General features: G+C 45.6%; 1 protein-coding gene across 4 annotated transcripts in view; it reads left to right on the plus strand.

Annotated features, from left to right (window-relative positions):
- ADAMTS3 (ADAM metallopeptidase with thrombospondin type 1 motif 3) overlaps positions 1–21,927 on the plus strand; it is a 136,324-nt gene that overhangs the window by 82,106 nt on the left and 32,291 nt on the right. For all 4 annotated transcript variants that reach the window (XM_052812057.1, XM_052812065.1, XM_052812075.1 and 1 more), the window contains 4 exons: positions 7,901–8,100; positions 18,307–18,390; positions 19,552–19,708; positions 20,929–21,034. In XM_052812057.1, the coding sequence (XP_052668017.1) occupies positions 7,901–8,100; positions 18,307–18,390; positions 19,552–19,708; positions 20,929–21,034 (547 nt within the window). The remainder of the gene's footprint in view (positions 1–7,900; positions 8,101–18,306; positions 18,391–19,551; positions 19,709–20,928; positions 21,035–21,927) is intronic.

The raw sequence follows: 21,927 nt of genomic DNA on the forward strand, positions 1-21,927 counted from the left end.
AATGTGGTGTGGAACTGTTAAAAATCCACTGTCATACTTGAAACTCTTCTAAACCTGAGTTCTATGGGTGCATCCAAATGGCACATGAGCTTTTGTATAAAGCTGGTTGCTGAGGACCTTTGACAATCTGATTTGCATTGGGCGTAGATAAAATCTGGATAAAATCTCAGTCTTCGAGCAGCCAGGACGAGTCTCTGGGCAGCCTGCCGCAACTTTGAGTTTGGCCCTGCTTTGGTTGGCCGTACCTTTGGAGGCCAACCAAAGCAGGGCCCAATGCAGAGGACCCTTCCGACGCGGGTGCTTCTGTCAGTGAATCTCATTCCAAGAGACAGGTGAGGAAAGGTCATTTTCAGCTAGCTGCTTCAATTAGCAAGCCCTGTTTCTACCTTTATTTAGTCTTTTTGACCTGTTGGTCAAAGATGCTGACGGCCTTCTCTCAGAGTCAGTTGAAAGCTGTAAGTGGCTGAGTTCTCTGGAAAGGGTGCGAGATGTCCTCACCTCGGCCGGCCCCCGACAGTCAGGAATCACAGGGCCTGGCCAGACAACCTGCTAAATACCGAAATCATCCTGAGGCACCGGTTATCTCTGTGCGGTTTATTCCAGATGTGTTTTCTGTGGAGAACTGTGTATTGCAAAGAAAAATATTCTCAAAAGCGGAATTCCTTGGGGTACCTTCACTGTTTACTTCACAAAGTTGCTTCACTTCTTATATCTCGTGCATTGCAAAGTGAGCAAGGCTGCCTTCAAGGGTTTTAAACATTACCTTCAGGCTGTAAGAGAGCCACTGGTATCCTCAGCTGCCTTTCCAACGGGAGCCGTCCTTTTCTGTGCACCTTTCTTGCGTTTGATCGCAAGAGGAGCTTACAGCTCATTTTTTTGTGTCCAGCAATTTCTCTTGTTGCTGTCCTGGATGCATATGTACAGCAGTTCAACAAAATAAATTAAGTAGACTAAGCCGTATAGCAGCCTGAAAGATCTGAGCATTGAGACTGGGAAAAAGGGCAGAGAAAACCTTAGGGAGAATGCCTGTCTCCACCCTGGTAACACAGATTTTGAGAACCGAAGGAAATACAGAGCTTCAAGAAGCTATAACTAGGAGAGAAAGCAATCATGGAAACTCATATTCATCCAGTGGTTAACAAGTAGAAAAATGTGCAACGGCTACTTAGTGCAACTTTAGAAGTGACATTATGAATTGGCCTCGTTTCCTTTCTTTGAAAACAGCTTAATGGAATTTTTTATTTGCTACAGAATACAGCTGTCCTTGGGGACATTTTATACATTAACGCGCTCGTTAAGAAGGGATGTAGATTGATCTCACTTTGTTCCAAACTGGCTTTTTCATCATTTTCAGTCTGAATTAGCGACATTGTGGAGCCTCCCTAGGCACCGTTGCCAGCTGTATTTTCAGGAAAAGGCTAAATCGGGCAACCGAACGCTCGCTTCTCCCGAATTTGTCCGTGGGTCGCAATCTTTTGCCAAAAAGAAACTCTGGCTTACGGTTGCGCGGCGGCGGGTCGGCGCGGGGCCGCAACCGTCGCTCTCCCAGCCGATGACCGGGCATCGCCGTGAAGACAAGGCGCTCAACTTGTTCCTCAACGACGTAGGCGACCGCGAGTCAGGGCGGCCGCGGGCGCCGTCTCCGTCGCTTTCCAGCTCCACAGATGGAGGAGCGTGGCTTGGGGGGGGGGGATGAGGCGGTCCAGGCTTCTCCCCAGGCAGCGGTCAGCGTTTGGGAGCGGAGCACGAGCCACGTCTCGCTCTGCCGCCGTTTCGAGACGTTTTCCTTTTTTTGCGCACTGACGGATTCCGGTGTCTGCCGAGAGAAGTGCCTCCCGAAGAGACGGAGGAAAAGGCGTAAATCCGAAGGTCCCCGAGCGCGGCAGCAGCCGTGGTATCGATTCAGCAGGATTAGCTGAAGGCAGATCCCTCGTCTGTGGGGCCGGCGTCCCGGGGAGCCCTCGCCTCGCTCCTCGGTGCACGGCGTGACTTTGAGTAAACCTCGAGAACCTTGACAAGGGGCAGGTTTATAGTTGCGCCAATCTCCGCCTCGTGCTTAGAGGTGTAAATCTCAGAGCCTGGGTTATTTTCTTACTTGCTGATTTTTCTTCGACACGAGGGGAGCGGTCAGGGACTGAGCAAGGCGCCGGGCTGTAGCCGTCTGATTCCGAAGATAAGCCCCTGCCTGCCGGCGCAGAGCAATTCCTGCCGTCCTTGGCTTGCCGCAGCTAGCCGAGGTCCCCGAGGGTCTCCGGTGCCAGCTCAAAAGGAGCGAAGTGTCACGTCGTCACGCTCAGCTCAGTTACGCCGAGTGACGTGGGTCTGAAGAAAGGATGTGACACCCAGACATAGCCTCTTATTCCTTAAGCAAGTAAGCACGAGGAACGTGTGTACACAGAGATACATACATATACATATATATATATAAGGAATGCTGCTGCTATCAGTGGATTGTATCACAGAATTCAGCCCGCGTATTTTACAGCGTAAAATAAGATTGTAAGAATCTTCCATGCGAGAAATGCTTAGGGCTCTCTTTAGGTATACAGAGGTTTGACGGATGACAGCGTTGGTGAAACTCGACTTGGGCAGATCACAGATTTATTTAATAGTAGGGAAAGAACTGTAGTTTCATTCTTTTAAAGTTACACTCTAGAAAAGATACATACTCTAACCCGGAATATCTTTTTTTTTTTTTAAATACTGGAAAGCATTTAGGAGGGGTACAGTTATGCCCAATTTTTGACGTAGGTGTTTATGTTAAAAGTTCCGCGTTTCTGAAGAAGGATTTAGAAGGGAGGCAGACTTTATTGGTCTGCAAAGGGGTTATGGCTTTTAGAATACGCACGTCTGGGTTCACAGAGAGGCTCTGTAGATATATTTGTGCTTGACAGAAACTTGCCGTCTGATTCCAGCAGCGTGGTTCCAAGTCTCTAGAGGTGGCACAAGGCGAGGTTAGCAGCCGTGGTTTTCAACAAAATACAATGACAAAGCATGCGGGGGAGATTTCCTTCTGGTGTGTCTCTTTTCCATTTCCACTACTTCATTTGCTACATGGACAAAACTCCTCCTGCCTTTTCTTGGCAGAGGAACCCCAGCTGGACTGGAGGAAGATGTCATTCTTTGCTCTCCTCATTTTCGCTAGATGATGCACAGTAGACAGGCTCTGATGTGTGCTGTGAAAAAAAAAAAAAAAAAAATACACACCCGTACATGTGCACATGGCGCTGTATGTTTTGGCTTCCTACCCAGATGTTTGTATTACCATTTCACTTGGTGAAAGAGGATGGACTGATCTTTTTCTGACAGGTGAGATCATGATGTAAAAAAATGCAGGTGACTAGCAAAATAAGAAAAGGAAGAGATAATGAATCAGCTAATTCCAGAATGAGATTAGGAAGGATTAGTCTGTCTAGCACAAATCAGCAAACAAACACTAGTTTCCTCTGTGCGTAACAGAGAATATTGCCATTCAGCGACAACCGTGTCTTTTTCTGTGTTAGGCAATGCGCTCAACGCTGCCAGGTAGGCTTTGTAGATTAACTTGCAAAGAACCTTTGTCCTCAAATGATTAATTTAAATAATGTACTTCAGTAAGCATTGCTGTGATCTCTTCCCACTCATAAGAAGGGGGTCGTTTCTCCAACTTCTGCTTGTGTCTGAATTACTTGCTCTGTGCTCGAGACAAGAATTTGATACGGAAAGATGGATTTCTCCATGACCTGGTGGCAGCAGCTCCAACATGCAGGTAAGGGGGTGTCCAAAGGCACTCCTGTGGCATTCAGCTAGTAAATCTGCAGGACTGCCAACGTGAAAACTGTTCATCTCGATGCTGAAACCACCCCTGGATTTAAATATTTGCAGACGATGTGCTCCCTGCAGTGCTGATGCTCAGTAGAGTTCCACCAGCTTCAAGCACCTCAGGTTTTCCTAAGCCCTGGATTAACATGCAAAGATTATGATGCGTTTTTCTTTGAATGCCAATTTTCTTTATAGTCCATTATATGCAAAGCCTGTAGTCATACACAGGGGAGGTCACAGCATGTGTGTTTCTTAACCGTTGCCTAATGACCTCTAGAGACTTAGCTGTATTTTGCGTCCTGAGTTCCAGTAGTGTGTGGCACTACCAATAGGTTACGCCCATTTACCAGCGCTGCAGATGTCTGTCTGTCCCTGAGAGTCAGCAGGCACGTGCAGATGTATAGGAATGCATAATTTGGACTGAAGAAAACAATTAACATACCTTTTGGTTTTGGCGAGAGGGAGGGCCGAAAGGAAAAGGATGGTTGCTTTTGTTATTTACCGCTACACAGAATGTCTGTGAAAGTCTCGCGGAGCGCAGCCCACAGTCTTACTTGTGCATTAACAAAGATTTTGTGCAAGAAGCGTTCAGACTGAACTCTGCCCTTCTATTACGAGTACCTGTAAGTACCTACTGAATGAAATGAATGGAGAATGCTGATGTCTTCGCTGGCTGTAGCAATCGTACTGCAGTAAATAGCTCTCCACCAAGATTTTTCTATAATGTCTCCTCCTGCTGTGGCACCCATAAATTTTTGAAAGAACTCTGAATTGTAGGGGTTGTGGCGTTCTGAAAAGCTCACCCTTCCAAAGCCAGGAAGCTCTCAGCACAGAAAGGAGATAGAAGGCAGTTTGCACTGCAACTTCGCCGTAAACATAGGGGTTGGCTTTGTAATTAGTCTCATTTGGAGCAATGTGATGCATAGACCAGAGGCAACCTGGGACAGCCTTCTGTAGAGCGGATTAGATAAAATATCTAATGTGTTTGTCTCTGCGTCTGCCTGCCTGGGAGGTTCTGAATTACGCACGTGTATTTTGTATTTATAAGAAGAATAATGCCGTCTCCTGAACAGAACACATCTGGGGACGCTTTCTGTGCTGCTCAGAAAGGGGATCTGCTGATCCCCCTTTCCTATGCCTCGGCTGAAGCCACAGAACAAACTTTTTAGAACTAGCCAAAATTAATGGTGATCAATTATGGGAAATAGCTTCAGGCTGATTGAGGTATTTGGAACAGACTTTCATGCTGTGAAAAGGTTCATTGACTCTGTGAGCTCCTCTGAAATTTCCACTAGTGCCCTGGTACTCAGCTGAATCATGAGCAACGGCACGAAGAAAGAGATTTAATGACTGGGCTGTAGGAACATAGGCATCTCCTCACTTTGCGCTGCTGCTCTCATGTGTCCCGCCGTCATCCCCTTGCCCTTACATTAAGTGCTCGGAATGGATGCAGATAGCTGCATTTGCAAACAGAGCTATCATTAGTACGTATAACCTGGGTTTGATTCTGATTGTTTGACTCTAAAGACACTTAAGTGCTGGATTATGGAAGACAGGCAAAGGAGAGAATAGATAAACCACTCGTTTTACCCTGTGGTTTTTCGACAGGGCGTAGCAATTTACAGCTCGTGCGTTTGGGGAGAGGACCCCACAGCTTCCCTTCCCAGCAAGGTATGGGGAAAGGCAACACAGAATGAGGCTTGCTAACTAATTACTAGCTGATAAGTAGCTCAAATCGGCCTTACAGTCGACTGTTGTCTTCCGACATTAACATTTCTGTTAAGGACTAATGTACTTAAGTAGTGCCAAGAACAGCAGACAAAAAATTAAAAACCAGCCAGCACCAGGAAAACTGTAGCTCGAGTGGGTACTGCTTAATATCCTCAGAAGTCCTGGTACGTTTCGTGGAATACGCTGCATGCCAGACTGAGCAGAATGGTTGGGTTTTTACCACTGAGCCCAGTCAGGGGGAAGTTTGGGGTTTCTGTGGAAAGAAGTATGCAAGTTGCATTTCAGGAGGTGGGAGGCTCAACGCTTGAAAATGTTTCCAGTACTCCTTCTGCTTTTTTTCAAATCTTGGCCAAAAATGGTCATTACATTTCTTCCTAGAGTGAGGTTATTTTTTCTTGCTTTCTTGGGATTGCACACTCGACAACTATTCTGTGGGTGCATGCATGGAAACTGCTGGCATATTGAGAATACCCTCTGTGTGCAGAACGTGGCTACATACTAGAGAGGGATGAAAAAAAAGGAATCCTTTCTGAGGCGCTCTGCCTGCTCACATGCACACAAAAAAGAGATTCTCCTCTTCGTTGGAACCGCAAAACCACCTATTTAAGAAGGGAAGTGACGGCCAAGCCAAAGGTGCTGCACAGCGCAGATAGTGGGTTCTTTCTGAAGTGATCTCAAGGTATTCCATTCATGCCGCAGGCGTAGCGATACGATGACATTACTGGTATATTTCCGTTGGACACTGCGCTCGGCAGCTTTGCCAGCTGCAGCAATTTTTAGAGTTGGAGCTTGTCTATGAATTTCCCACTTGTGTGCTATCACAGGGTTCGCATTCTTGAGAGCAAGAAGACTTGCGGTTGAATTGTGAAGCTGTTTGCAGACCTGGTCTCTCACCCACAGTGGCGGCTCAGCTTCTGAAAACAACGGGGGACAACCTTGCCATTTGATGTGGGGTTTGGGAGAGTTATTTATGTGTTGCTGTGAACCGCTGCGATGCTGAGGAGGGACAGGCTTCCCAGCTAACTCAGCCAGTAGTTGAATCTGCTCAAGATGAATTACAGCGTGGCCATCCACCGCTTTTTGCAACGTTGGTCCTGGTCCCGCTGTCCTGCCACAAGCAAAACTTACATCCAGTTTACTGGGAGTCTTGCCTGAAAACGTGTGAAGGGCCAGCTCGTGTACTTGCAACCTTGGCTTTCATCAACTCCAGCGTAGAGAAAAAGGGCTTGAAAGCTGTGCTGTCATCTGGGGCAATGCTCCGCTACAATACGAGTCAACGCGAGTAGAAGGCAGGACCGTCCTCTCCTTTCTATCCGTTGGACACTGGCTGGTTTTGCTGCGTTCGTAGAGCAGGAAGATCCCTGTGTATTTAAGGGCTCTGTCGCATCTTTCTCCTAAACGGAAGAGTGGGGGAATGGGGGTGCTCCCTGACTGTCACAGAGCCAGAGACTCAAGAACAGCCCAGTTCCTACTGAGGACTGCAACACGTAGCTCGTGGTTTACACTGTAAGATGTTCCAGACGGGCTTCTTCACTGTTGTTTATTGCTTAGAGCCTGTTGGTGTGCTGGCTTAGGTTTAGGAAGAACTAAGTAGCCTACAGCTGTGACTTTTTTCCTGTCAAAAATCCATGGTGATATTTTTCTTTACTGTCCTAAGTGGAAGAAATAGCTTTTGAGTCATTGCAGATACAGCCTATTGAATGCATCCCCTTAAAAGCCAATTCAGAACGGTTCATCTGAACTCTGCCCCTTGACCCGTGTATTCAAGGGACGCTTCTAGTAATTACTCCGTCATATTCACAGGATAGAATAGTCCAACATCTACTTTTTAAACAAAGAGTTACAAAAATAGTAGGTCAGTCAAATTCTAGTTTAGCTGTTCCAGTGATGGGGTACAAGGGGCAAACACACAACACTGTGATTCGAGATCTTTTCAATACGAATTGGGGCTGACCGTGTTACTTTTGAGCACTAAAGCCGCAAGTTAAGCGTTGTACAGCATCCCCAGTGAATGCTGAGGCATCCCATGTCTGTGGCACTGTATAACACGTGCCTGATGTCGTGCAAAAATAAGGAGGGGGAAAGTTCTGTGTTGGGAAGTGAAGTATTTGGCCTAAACCTCCTTAGGGATTAATTTTATGCTTGAAATAAGAACCGTGTGATAAATTATAGAACTGTATGGTTGAAAGAATTTTTTCATTGGGTACCTGGCGATTTCCCCCACCCCTACGCCGCTAGAATAATCTCTTCAGAGTTCCTGATTTATTTTATCCAAAGAAGCGGTGACTCTACAGGTGAGGATGTTGTGCGGGAGGATGCTTCTGAAATGGAATTGGAGTAGATGTTGACGTCGTACTATTTCTTGTAGAGTCTCTTCTCGGCGGCCTCGGAGAGCTGAGTTCCCTGTACAGCAGCGCAGAGCAGCAACTGAACGAAACCCTGAGGCGACGCAGGCACGCGGGAGACGACGACTACAACATCGAGGTGCTGCTAGGTGTGGACGACTCTGTCGTCCGATTCCATGGCAAAGAACACGTTCAAAACTACCTCCTCACCCTCATGAACATAGTGAGTATCTTCCATAGTGCTGCGCTTGTTTTGGAACGTGAAAGGCTTTTGTAAACTCTTGCAGGGGTATCTAGGAGACTGTGCTTGATACAAATACGATCATTTTGTCTGCTCTTGGATGTGGTTCTCTCTTTTCAAGATGTTCCTTTAATTGATCTTTTTCGCAATAGTGTTCTAGGGCACACTCTAGCGTAATTCCAAGAATTTGGAAATAGTTGAAAAACGGTGGGAAAAAAATGTAAAATTGATACATTGCTAATAATTTCTACTTTCTCCTGCAACACAGTTCTAAAGGAAACCTGGTTAAAGAATAAACATGCAGAGTGAAAAAGTGTTCTAAACCCCTAACGGCTCTTTGAAAGAAAGCAAATCTTCTAGTAAAGTCTGTTCCTTAACTCATGTGGCAATATCCATATTTATATAGAAACTGCAAAGGAACAGGCTTACAGAACTGCTTTATCATGGTGCGTCTTATGGGGTTAGCAAGTATTTTTTGTCTACGTATACATTTCTGGCTGTAAAATCAATGGCAAGTTACTATATTTAAAGATACGGTCTTGAACTACCCTATCAGATTCTACGGAAATGCACATTACGGAAGAGCACGGTTCACACTGTGCATAAAAAGTCATGTGTTATACTGGCACTGAATGCTAGAATTGCTCAAGCTTAAATGTTTTCTGGTTTTTCTGTCTTAGAAGAAATGTAAAAAAAATACATGAAAGGAATGTAAAGGAGATGTATAATCCCTTGCGATATGTGGCCTTTTCTTAATGGACCTAAATGTCAGACCCATATGGATACATCTTAGAAGCTGTGGGGATCATAAGGTTTTCCAGGAAAGAAAAGCAATGTCTTAAGGACAGATTATAAGAGAATAATAGGCTTACAATTCATAATGATTTGATGAATGTAGAAATGATTCTTGTCGTTTTTACACTCACCTCTTTATTCTTGGAATAATTCAAAAAAGATTCCTTAGGCTTACAAATCACCTTTGTAACATTTCCTTATTCTGCGTCACATCAGCCACCATCGTTCCTGACTGAGAGAATTCAGTCCTTTCACTATTGCAAAGTACCAGAAACACGTTCTCCCCCTCCTCCCCAAAACTCCGTTTCAGCTCCCCTTAATACACAGCGTTCCACTTCAGGAGGGACAGCCAACGTGAGTAACGCGTGTGATGAATTTGGCCTTCAGTCCTTCTTTTATGGTTAGTTTGTATGCTTGCGCTGATAGTTTTTCTTATGTGTTTCCTGCTCTTAACGCCTTCTTCCCTTGGTCCAAACTCCGTGCCGTTTTGAGCGCAGTGGCGGGCAGCGAGGCTACGTGTGGTGCTAGCGTGTAAGAAGGGTCATTGAGGCTCACTCTTTCGCTTAGTTCATTTAAGCCTGAATTACGCGAGGGGTGACTGGCGATTGCTGGGGTGGCAGGAGCAACCCCCTTGCACCTAATGCGGCCAGTGGAAAATCTGCTCCCAGGGGCTGAATGGAAGAGACGAGATCAGTGATGCCGTGAGCAAGACTCAGTGTTATATATATATATATATATATAAGACTTGTCAGGACAGCGTCTTTGTGTTAGACCTCACGTGTAACACAGGTAACGCAGAAACACTGCGTTCAGAATGATTGAGGCGTTACTTCTCTCCCATGCCCTCTGCCTTTGGTCCAAGCTTTGATCCACGTGGCCTGCGTCGCAACGTGCCCTGCACCGAAGGCTTTTACGCAGTTCCCGTTGAGCGCGCGCTGCGCAGCGATGGCATCGCGCATCTGGAGACCCGAGGCTGAAAGCGTTACCTCTTGTGTTTCAGACTAAAAATGAGTTGCTATATCCAGAGAAGGTCTCTTCGCTCCCCTTGCAAGCTCCTCGGTCAGATAAATAAGCTATTCCTGTGCCGCCAACAGCACAAGTCCTACACGTGTGAAAGACTGTACTGCTTAGGTGCAGAGGAGACCCCTCAAATATTGAGGGGGAAGCACAGGGCCAGGACCAAAGTGTACCACAAGTATGATCTCATTGTCCTAAGACCTCCGTTACCCTTTAGATGTTTAAAGCCAGGTCCTTTTAGAAAAAAAAAACTCAGCTCCACACAGCTTTTGTCTGTCACAATCCCATTGTAGCTTTCCAAGTGCACAAACATGCTGAGCATCCTTGAAAATCTGCCCCATCTGTTCTAGCTCCCAAAATGAGGACCAGCAGTTTAAAAATCTAATCCGTAGAATTTGAGAGGAAAAATAATACCTCTGTATGAATTTAAACCAACTGATATCTTTTCCAGCATAACTCTGCGTAGAATTACAATAACTCTGAATAGAATTATACTGTGCTATAAATCTAGAATAAGAAACTCCAGACATACACGCACGTTGTAACTGAAAAACAGAATTTAGTCTGCTAGGTTTACAACCTGGAGCTTTGTTCGGTCTTATGCCTTCCCTACTGTTTCTGTAATTGTGAGCTTACATGTTTTAGGTCACTGTGGTATTTCAGCACGTCCGGGGAGTTGCTCTCTAACAATAAGCGAATGGATGCTGTAGAATCTTGGGTTTGATGAAAAGGGGCTGTTAAGTTGAGTAATGTCTGTGCATTTGGTTTTGGAGCCCAAGGCATTTAATCATAACTTCCTCCCCTCCTCTGACACGCACACAGAAAGCCTTTGACTGCGGTGTGTTAGGAAGCTGGGTGTGAAGATCTTTGAGGAGAAACAAGGCACCGAGCCTGGGCTGCTCTGTGGATCACCTCTGAGACACGAGCGAACCGACAGCGAGAATTTTCACGGCCGTGAATGTACGTCTCGTAACTGTGTGTCTTTGTTGTTAGTAGGAGCTTCTTTTTTAGGCTTGAGGGAATCAGAAGGCACATGAGCAAGTCTTGGCTTGTTCCTAGAAGGGCATCGGCCACAGGGACTGCGGCCGTTGTGGTCCAGTCCGCTCCTGACATCGGCAGGCATGGCTCTGCACAGCCTGACAGACATGAACCTGACTTCTGGTTCAGATTTAGGCTTGGATCTAGTGGTATGGAAGTCCAAGAAGTGAACCTTGCGTATCTGAACTTGTATCTTTCACTCTTCCCAAAAACAGCGGGTCTCTAGGCAAGAAAGAGCTTGTGACAGTTGTTACGAGCATTCGTGGTGATTTTTGCAAGGCTGATGGTAACTTGCTGAGACTTTACTTCCCAAGCAGGGAAATTAAGGGCAGTTTTGCCACATGTAACGCAGCATATGCAAGATAGCTCCAGAGTAGCTTCAAAAGAACAATGCATACGGGCATTGTAAGCAACGCTGTTTTGCGCAAGCGCAAAAAAAGCAGTATTAAATCACACTCGTTCAACCCTGTGCCAAGACTGGTTATCCTGGGCACGGTGCCATGCTGACACAGCTATACTGCTCTCAGTGCCGGAGCTGGCTCGCTGGGAACCAAGCACTGCACGGCCTTGCCATGCCGTTGGGAGCTCCAGGGCTGGAGGTTCAGTTTCAGCTAAAGAAATGCCTGAGATGTTTGCCCATACTTAACATTGGTACGGACTCCTGGCTTAAGAAACAAGCTGGAAAACCCAGCATCAGCGATGCATCTAAAACAGGTGTGAAGGGTCAGCGCTGCAAGTCAGAACCCCAGATGGGCTCATCTAGTCCAAAGCAGTAAAATCTCGTGTGGTCCCTAGGTTTTAGGTTGAAACTTTACCATTATCTGACAGCATGAACTGCCAAAGTCACCGAGAGCCTGCCTTCCAGAAGGGCGGAGGGCTGAAATCACCCACTGGAGAGAATGTCATTCCCCTGGAGTTGTTTCGGGTAGCTCGCTGGCCTGTCCATTACTGGGCAGTTTCAGCTGAATTCCTTGAGGTGACAGAATCGCCGTTTTCCTGATCTTACCTTTACCAGGAGCACAGAAGGAACTGTAGCCTCCATCTCCCGAACCCTGCCATAGGGTTCCATGCATCATTCCTTCTCCAACTGCAGGTTACTTGTGACAGAATTCCTCTTTTGGCGATCACTATCCGCTCAGCCTTGCAGTTTTGCTGGTATCGCCTTCTTTCTAAATAACAATTTTAGTTTGTCGTCCACATGCCGAAGTCAATGACAGCTTTACGATTAGCTTCAGTGAGAACAGACGGTGCCAGATATGTCTTAAGAATTCGGCCACAGGTCTCCATGCACACATGCTACCTGCAGTTCTTTATCTCCCCATCACTTGCTCTCATTTTTCCATTCACTCTGCCTCTGTGTAGAAGTGCATAGCAGGGCCTAAACACATTACTGAATTGAGAGGTCTCTTGACCTTCTCTAGTCTCTAACCCCATCACTTGCCTGGTAGTTACTTCAGATAAAGGAGAAAAGTCAGATCAGCACTCACTCTGTGCAGTTCCACATGGAAATCAGAGCTACTGCTGGTGCCCGACTACAGCGTGCGTGAGGCAGACAGGTAATCTGCAACGTTTTTCCGTGCAGATCTGCTGCACTATTCTTGCTAGCAGCGCTTCAGAAATGCCCGCGTCCCCTGAGCAGTCACCTGCGGCTGAGCTAAACTGCACGGGTGATTTGTATTGCTGAAGGAAGTGAAATAGGAGTTAACGTAGTTCTGGCAACCGTGGAAGCAAGTTAACTTTTGAATCCCGAAAGTTTGGGATGAAAAGTTATTATTCTTGTGAGTAACAAAATATTCTTGGCACAGTACTTGCAGGGAATCATTTTCTTTTTATCACGCACCTCACGAACCATCAACAGTAAGTCCTCATTAAAGACGGTTTCAGAATATTGTCCTTTTAGTTTTAAAAACTTTTAACTTTGTAAACAGCAGAGCTGATACTGTCCCAAAACTCTGCCATCTTTTCTTAAACGTCTGCGGCTCCATCTGCTGGGAGTGGATGTCAGTCCAGAGCCTGTGCCAGCTGGAACACCCACCGCTTCCCTGAGGAGCTGTCGGTCCGCTATGGTAAAGGTGGTTACCTCTTTTAGAAGGAATGCTTTTGTAAGAATCTAGTCATTCCTGTCAAGATTTTGACAATGGTAGTCTTTTTTAGATGATGTTTCTAAACAAGGTGCAGGTAAAACAGGAAATGAGACGCAAACGTGATGCAAAATAAATGCAGGGAGAGATGACAGACGCAGAAGAGTGTTGAGCTTTTAAAAATTCTCTTAATAAAAAGGTAGCCAGAGAAGCCCAAGTTCAGCACTGTTCCTGCCAATTCTTTTGCCTCTGCTCGGTGGCTTTCCGGGAGTCTTGCCTGCGTTGCAGAGCCTGGACACCTCCAGAAGACCTCGCAGCAGGCAGCGGGGATCTCGGTCTCGCTGGGCTGTGGGTTAGGTGTTGAGCTGGAAGAGGAGCGGGGAAGGAGGCAGCTTGTGTTCTCTCACTTGAAACCTTTGAGCTGTCATCTCCCAGCCCAGCTTTCTGTGGCAAGCAGGCGTGCTTGAGTGGCACGGTTCAGAAGAAAATCTCTGCTTTGTTTCCTCGCGTTCCAACATCACGGTGAGCACTGGGGGATGTTCTTTACGGGCAAATAGCCTGTTCTGTACGCGGTGACTTTTTCTTACAAGTTTGGGAGTCATTGTTCTCGCCTCTCATCCAGCTGGTGGGTTCCGCTGTGGAGCTGAATTGCGGGGCTTCGAGAATGGCCCAGACCCTCTCTCTTCATCACAAGAGTGAAGAGGCTGTGGCAGCTGCTTCTCCTTCAAAGGCACCCTTCTTCACAACCCTGAGTTTTGATTTTGTCAGGCTTGTACCTTACCCTATTGTCTGTCAAGATTACGTGTTAGGGAGCTGTTTCTATAGCATATAGTCGTCATGCGCTCGCTTCTCCGGCGTATCAGTTTACATCAGTTTTAATCTAATACTGCCCTCAGCCTGTGGTAAAGACTGATGGCACGCGAAGGTGTCACCAAAAGAGCACGACTCGCTCCTTGCCTTTTAATCTAGTGATTTATACCCTGGATGGTCAGTTAGACCAGTAGTCGACTATTTTTTTCAAAGCTGTTTCATTTCCGGTGATGAGAACAGTAGAGCAGCTGATGGCATTAATCATCAAATTCTGAATTACTCAACATTCCTTCACTGTAGAATACTAATTAAGAAACTGCACGTCCCCCCGTACAAGTCAGTGACAGAAATGTAAGTAGTTTCATCAAGGCAGAAACAGAAGGTCATTGAGGCTGTATGGTCCCCAAAACCCAAGGAGAGTCCAACGAAGCATTTGGTGGAAGTGGAGAGGAACTTGCTGTGAGTGAGCAGAGGCAGGGAAATGTCAGCGAAGAAACTTCTGTAACCTTCCTCAGTCAGTTCAGTTACTCTTAAATTATTTCTGTTGAAATATCTTAGTAATTTACAAAAGTGATCAAAGTCGCCGTAGGTTCTCGGAGAAGGAAATGAAGAGCTGGAAATCAAGGTAATACTGTTCTCGTAGAGAGCTTTTCATCAAAAAATGTCAAAGGAGGTCACTACAGGCAGGACCTGAAAAACAGAACGGGAAAGCAAACTCAGTCTGGGTCAGCGAGTAATAAAACCAGGAACAAGGGCAGAGTCCAGGTTTCCCACGGCTCTTGGTGCTTCGACGCAGCAGCAGCCATCCCTCCTAGTCCTCCTCCAGCTGAAAGCCAGAAGGGACCGCTTATGCTGGCAGACCTGGGAGCTGGTCTGGGGAGACCGTGATGATGGGTGAGGCTTTGCTAGGCAAATGGTTTACCCCCTGCCAAGTCGTTTGGCACCTCAGCCCTTGGGAGGGCTGCAGATTGCCTTGGACTAGCCTGCAAGCCCTGCCTGGGCACCACGGAGGTAGGGTCGGCGGGCACCGGTGGGCGACCCTGCCGGGGAACCGCACGGTACCCGTGCAAAACCAGCCGTGCGCCTGCAGCTTGCCGTCTGTCCCGAATTTGAAAGGCCGGCTACCGAGAGCTCGTACTGCAAAAGGTGCTCAGAGGAACCGTCCAACATAACTTGGGGATGTGTGGTTGACTGCGGGTCAGGAGGCAGCAGTTTCTGCGACGGGTGAGAATCCAGCCAGTTCTCCTGTGGGGAGGAGGTCTGGCTAGAGCGTGCCTTCGATTTCACCGTTGTTGTCTTACGAGTACATAAGCGGGAAGGTGGGTTCACCCATGACATTCATACTGCGTCAACACGGCTGAGTTTCTACAGAAGCACTGAAGTCCCTTGGTTAGCAGTTATCTCCCCTTTCCAGTGCTCCTTACTGCAGCCCTGCAGTTCGTTTGCCAGGTGCGTTTATTTTGTCTGTTTGAACAATTTTTTTATCCATTCGGTAAACAGACGCTTCCCAGCTTTGTGGAGTCTCTCAGTTGTCATCGCTGTCGCAGTGCGAGTGCCGACTGACTTCTTGTGCAAATTGCTATTGAATTCAGTCCAACCCCTGTCTGCTTTTCAGTACTACAACAGAGGCTGTGTGGCCAGTTGGCCATCTGCGATACGTTTCACAAGTTCAGATCAGACAAATCAAGCTTCCTGGGGTGTGATTTATATGTGCGTTTTGTACCAGTTTCTTGGAATGTGATTTCTCTTGCCATTGTAACCGCAGGGTAGGTGCAGTTCCAGCAGTCTGAAAGTGCTGCAGTCTACACTGACGTTTTCCTGCCCTCTTTTAGAGTTGTGTCCTTCCGGCGAGGTTACGGGTTTCCAAAATTTCCTGGGTTTTGGTCACAAGAGTATATGCAAACTTAGTCCCTGTGGGAATCCTATAGTGGAGCCCTCCAAAGCAATCCACAGAGAACGGGGTAAAAAATGATGTTGCGGAGAAATCTTGAAGAAGACGTGTATCTTCAGGTGAGGTCCAGGATCCTTTTTTTGCCTCTAGGAAAGTCGCTCCTGGGAAGCTTGTTGTTTCTTGGCACAAGGGAAATGTGAACGTTTTTTCTGACATAAGCCTTTGTGGGAGCAATGCTATTGCATTACTAGGGAGAAAATATGAGATGAATAATTGAACTTTGGAATAATTGCTTCACGACACGGGCAGTCAGAGTTATGTGCTCATTCCTTGTAAAACCGTCCTGCTGACAGTCTGTTCTCAGCTGGTCCTAAAAGGGATTGCATTTTTAAAAACCGTGGGCTAAAATCATTGTGCCAGGTCCCACAGTCTGGACAACTCGGAATGACCTTTTTCCCTGAGGGGAAGGGGGAAGTTCTGTTTAGCCTGACTAAAAAAAAAAAACCCTCTAAATCCTGCTCAAATATACCAGCTTCTGAACAGTGGTATTTATTTTTCACCAATTACCCATAATATTTATTTTGGTTTTAGGGGGATGAGTAGATTCATTGATGATCTGCAGATGTTTTAGCCCCCTAATTTACACTCTGGTGGCAGGACATTTCTCACCTTCCCAGACACAGGGAAGGTCCTCAAGAAGAACGATTTTTGACCCATCAGCGTAATTCTGGGGTTTTTTAACTTCACTTCCACAAATACTCTTTTTAGTACAAAAGCGACCACATAATTCTAATTTATCTCTAAAAAGTAGGGCAGCAGTATTAACTGCTTCTAAAAAAATTTTTTTCAAAACAAAAACCACCATGACATATTTCAGTTGTTCAACGAGCAGTGGAACTGCAGTGTTACCTCTGGATTTCTGTCTTGTGGCTGGGCTCTCTCATGGGACATAAGCTTCTCTTGTGCTGGGAGTGTTCTCCAAGCTCCCATATGTCTGTGTGACAAAGGAAATGCGGTCTTTCCTTCCTCGTGAGCAGTAATAAGACTGTTATTTCTAATCACCGGCTTATTTTCACAAAGCTTCTGGATACTTAAATTCTTTGAGGCCTTTATTGTTTGCAAGTGTTGCTGGAAGTGGTAAACAGGGCCAAAATTTATTGAGGCATTAGAACTACCAGAGGGAGTGACTGTCTATTCTTTATTTCCTTTGGAAATGGGGCTAAAAACACTTGAATCAAAATTCTGCCTTTAGATGATGTGTGGAGATCTCACTGGGGACCTCTGCAGACCTAATGTGGTGCAAAGCCATGGACTGTTTTATGAGGACTCCCTGTGGCCTTTGAAGTTTGCTCTTTCCTGTATGTTTTCTGCAGTCCTGGAGGACTAGAGTTTTGAGGTCTCGTGGGGTTCTCTTACGGATGGGTGTTTTCTCAGGCCAGCAGTTGTTTTTAAGGTAGTAAGTCTTTCCAGATCGCATAAACGTTACATGCTTTCATGCAGCTGGTGAATTTTTCTAACGGAACGCGTTGACTTGCAGAAATCAAGTATATTTGGAGATACCATTACCCTGTAAGGTATACTACAGCATTTATGTCTCTGGCAATGCTGTTGACTTTAAAACTTTCAGATGAAAATTCCCAAAGCATTTCTGGGATTTGGAAACACTTTGCCCATTAATTTTAAGACTGATTTAGAATCAAGAGTACTATTCACATCTTTAAAGCTAAACACATGCCTACATGCGTGCAGAAATGGAGCCTTGTTGTTCGTGTCATTGTCTAAATATTCTGCCTTCCCAGCCTAGAGATTCAGAATTCAGAAATGGCTTTAAGCCAAATCCTTGAGTGTTTTCCGAGGACAAACCTATGCTGAAGTTAACGGCACATTTCCTTGAGTGAGAGCTACTGGCAGAAGAATCTTTTACAAAACGAACAAAAACACGCTCGCTCGCTCTCTCTCCTCGCTAAAATACTCATCCCATGTGTTTAAACTGATTGAAGTGAGACGAATGGTTGATGAAACAAATAGGAACGGAATCTGGAATTCATCCACAGTTAGAGTGGCCAGATGACATAGCAGAGGTGGCCACGTGGGATGGATGGTGATGGGTTTATCTGTTGTTAAAGCAAACTCTATCTGCTTTTAAATCCCTCAGTGAACTTGAACACGCTGCTATAACCTTGCTTTCAGGAATAACCTCATTTCCCTCGTCATGTTTATCAAATGAGTGAAATCAAGCATTCAGATAAATATTTGCAGGGGTGGAACTTGAAATCTTTTTATTCCCCAATCACCTTTTCTGTTGGCCCTGATCCAAAGGCCAGTAAACTTGAGAGGAGTCTTGACGTGCGCTTCAGAAAGTTCTGTGTGAGGGGGTGTGTGATGACGGGAAGTGTAGTCTGCATTTCTCACTGCATGGAAATGACTCGAGACTTGAATCCTCTTCCGAGAAGACTGTAGTGGTGTAAGCACTTGAAATAACATACACGTGGCCTTGGAAGTTCCCTTGCTATCATCAGTGGTGTTTTCTTTTTGATTTTTCCCTTCTTTTCTCAGGTGAATGAAATTTACCACGATGAATCCCTGGGTGTTCACATAAATGTTGTGCTGGTCCGAATGATCATGTTGGGGTACGCGAAGGTAAGCAAGCTTCTGAACCCATTCTCTGCCTTCATCTTCTTTGTAATTCTAGTCCACGTGAATCTCTTGAAGGGCTGCGGAAACGGAAGGCTACTGACCAGCTAGTTCCAGAGAACTGCTTTCCCTGCTTGGTGTGTGCTAAATGTGCTTGTGCCCTCCTTCCTGAGGCTGACCACGAGTGTCCCTTCTGTGACACAGGACTGGCTCAGCCTGCTCGGGCTTGCAGCCTGAATTCTTGCCCTTTTGAGTTCTCCGGGAATTAAATCAGTTTAGTAGAAGCAGTCGCCTTGGTTGACCGACACAGCTTACTGGTGCATCCCCTCCAAGCAGTCTCCTAGTGTTAACTATCTCCTTTTCTCATTTTGTGTAGACCCCTGTTACCGAGTCACAGCACACTCCTCTACTTTGTACCCTCGACAGTACTTGTAACAGTACATTGATTTTTCTGGTAAAATACACTCGGAGAGTTTTGAAACAAATGCTTGTTAAATTGTTCAGGACGAGAGGAAAGCAGTAATGGTGTTTAGGGTTTGATAAAGATTGTTATCTGTTCCATTCGACTCAGACACTGAAGTTGGGCAAGTCAGAAGACCAGTTTGATGTTTGTCTTGTAATTGAATTTACTGAGCTTGTAGGCGCACACTGTAGCACAAGTCTCACAGAACCACATGTTTAATCTGTGTTCATCACTACACATTAACTGGCACTACAGTGGTTTGCACCAGCTGAGGCATTGTCCGATGTGTTTGTGTTACTCGCTTCCTCCACACAGGCTGTGTGTGTCACTACGTGCTCATTCATCTCAACTGAGTCACGTCGTCACCTTGTAGTCAAGACTGCAAGCAGTTCCAACAAAAGAAAGAAAAATGTCTTTGTCCAATCCTAACATCAAGTTGCGTGTTCCTCCTGCACGTTGCAGGCTATACACAGAAAGGCAGTTATTTTCGCAGATGATGTGAACACTCATTAAACTGTCTTCAAAAAAAAAAACACCGAAAGATGTACTATTACATGCGCGTGGTCACTGTTAACATACACATTTTCTTTTCTCACAGGAAGGAAGGCTGTCATGACTTAGAGTGATAGGGTATTAGGAAGAGAGAAACTTGTCTGAATTTCCTACCTGTAGGGGCTCCTGGGTCTAATGTGTTGCTCTTTCAGTCCATTAGCTTGATTGAAAGGGGGAATCCCTCGAGAAGCTTGGAGAACGTTTGCCGCTGGGCGTATCAGCAGCAGAAGTCGGACCCCAATCACTCTGAGCACCACGACCATGCCATCTTCTTAACCAGGCAAGATTTTGGGCCTGCTGGTATGCAAGGTAATGCAGCTGACCTGGAGCAAAACTATCGGGACTTGGTGTTTCTTGGCTAATGCCTGCCAGAAAAGAGGAAAATTTGAAAATTGCATTGTTATGTGATCCTGAGACAATAAATAACGTAGGCCTTTATTCGGCAAGTATTTAAAGAAGTGTTCAATTTTAAGGATGTGTTGAAACCTGGTCCTGTTGGGGAAAGCACGTACACTCGTCATAACTTCCAGTTCCCTCTTCTGACTTCAGAAAAGGCCCACATGGACAGCCTGAGCATGTACGCGCTACCCTGTTGTGGAGAGAAAGTACCTCCTCCCATTCATTTTACATCCTTTTTAAAAAGCAAGTAGACCTTGCCATGGTTGTCCTTGCCGTTTCTATCTAACTGTAGCAGATTAAGTTTCTTACTGGAGAGATATAAGTAAATAGCTATTTTTTTTCTTCAAACACCGGGTGTTTGTGTGTGTGTGCGTGTGTGTGCGGGGATCACTAGGAATGTTCAATGCACTTGGCATTCAACGTCGCTTTTATTTTATTGTGTCCTTCACTGTAGATTTCTTTTTATAGAAAGCGTACCAGCTACTTTGATACCTGCGTTAATCTTTATGACTGAAGGAACTAAAGATAATGGGAAGTAAATTCACAATACGTGATTTTTGTCAGTGCAGATAAATAGGAGTCTGGGTGAGCCCGTGTTTTGGCTGTCCAGCTGGAGATGTCTTAGATATTTGTGTTCTGTACCTCCATGCTCCCTTGACCTTTCAGGGGGAGATAAGGGTCCGAGTTCTCCTTCGGGTGTGGGCTGGCATGCCTGCCGTGGAACTGGTTAGGTTGAGATGTTAGGCAGACTTCCCTGTCGTCAGAAAGATTTGGGCTTTTACTGAGGAAAAAACATGCGCTATGCTGCACCAGGCAGCATGTAGATGAAGGTACTGATACGAACACATGCAAAACATCCCAGCCTATAGCTCTACCTTTTAATTGAACAGGAGTCTTTTGCGTTTTTGGTGATAAAAGTGTAAGTGCCCGAAGTAGCAGGGTTGTCTGTGGAATCAATCCCAGTATGTCAGCGCCATTTACTCTGTTTGACAGCAATTGCAAAGGCAGAGTAAAAATTAACAATCAAAAGAAAATAATCCTAGGTTCTTCTCAGGTTGTAAGTTTATTGGGAGGTCTCGTTTAAAATAAATGTAATGGGTAAAAGAATCAGACGTGATTTCTTTCAATAGGATACGCTCCTGTTACTGGCATGTGTCACCCGGTCCGAAGCTGTACTCTCAACCACGAGGATGGGTTTTCATCAGCTTTTGTTGTTGCTCATGAAACCGGTCACGTGTAAGTCTAACTTTTACAATTAGATTGCCGACAAACTATGGTACTGCATCTCCTGCCTGCTTCAGGTGGTTTAATTTTAATGGCTATATGAAAGCTATCCTATTTTTATCTCCATTCCCTTGGAATGCATCAGGGGTTTAAGCAATGAAGAGATAAGCGGGGGAAGAAAGCAAGGGGAATAGAGAGGGGGGACTTGTTTTCTCTAGGGTGAGGAAGAGGTCAGTAAGAAACCTGGAAGGCCCAGGCAGTGGAGACAGTAGCTTGTCAAGCATCCTTAACTTCTTTCTTCTCGTTGACTGAAAGTGCTGATTTGTTAGATTTGGTACCTCTTCAAGAACAATAAAATTTTAGGTTGGGAGCAACTGATTAAGCAAAGATCTTTGTGAGCTGTCTGGATGAGTTAATGTCAAGCACTGAGGATCTGATTTTTGTCTTCCTTAAGTAGTGTGGACTACTTTTTCAGCTCACTGGGAGGAATTTAGCCCAACTGGAGATGACCAGGTCACTCACATATTAAGCTGTACCAGGTGCATGCTTGGAGAGGTGCTAACCACGTTAGCTCTTTGGAGATGCGACATGATAACTGTGTTAGCTCTGTGTTTAAATAGATGCTTTTGATAAATGAGTATACAAACATGAACAATTCAGTGTCTGCATGAACTGCTCCCCCGTGAGTGGAATTGTTGTTTTCCGTTATCTGAAGTGTAAGAAGTCATCATCATGTAGTTATAGTTCATTCCTGGTACTAACCAATAAAACAAAGTATACATGAAGGAGTATTCAGAGAGTCCTTATGTTTTGGCATCAGAGAAGATCAGTTTGAAATGCAGGTGATGTCTGTAGAATGCAAAGACCGATTTCATTTTGCGTGATTACGTGTGCATGAGAAACTG

This window comes from Harpia harpyja, chromosome 2, assembly GCF_026419915.1.
Source record: "Harpia harpyja isolate bHarHar1 chromosome 2, bHarHar1 primary haplotype, whole genome shotgun sequence".
Lineage (NCBI taxonomy): Eukaryota > Metazoa > Chordata > Aves > Accipitriformes > Accipitridae > Harpia > Harpia harpyja.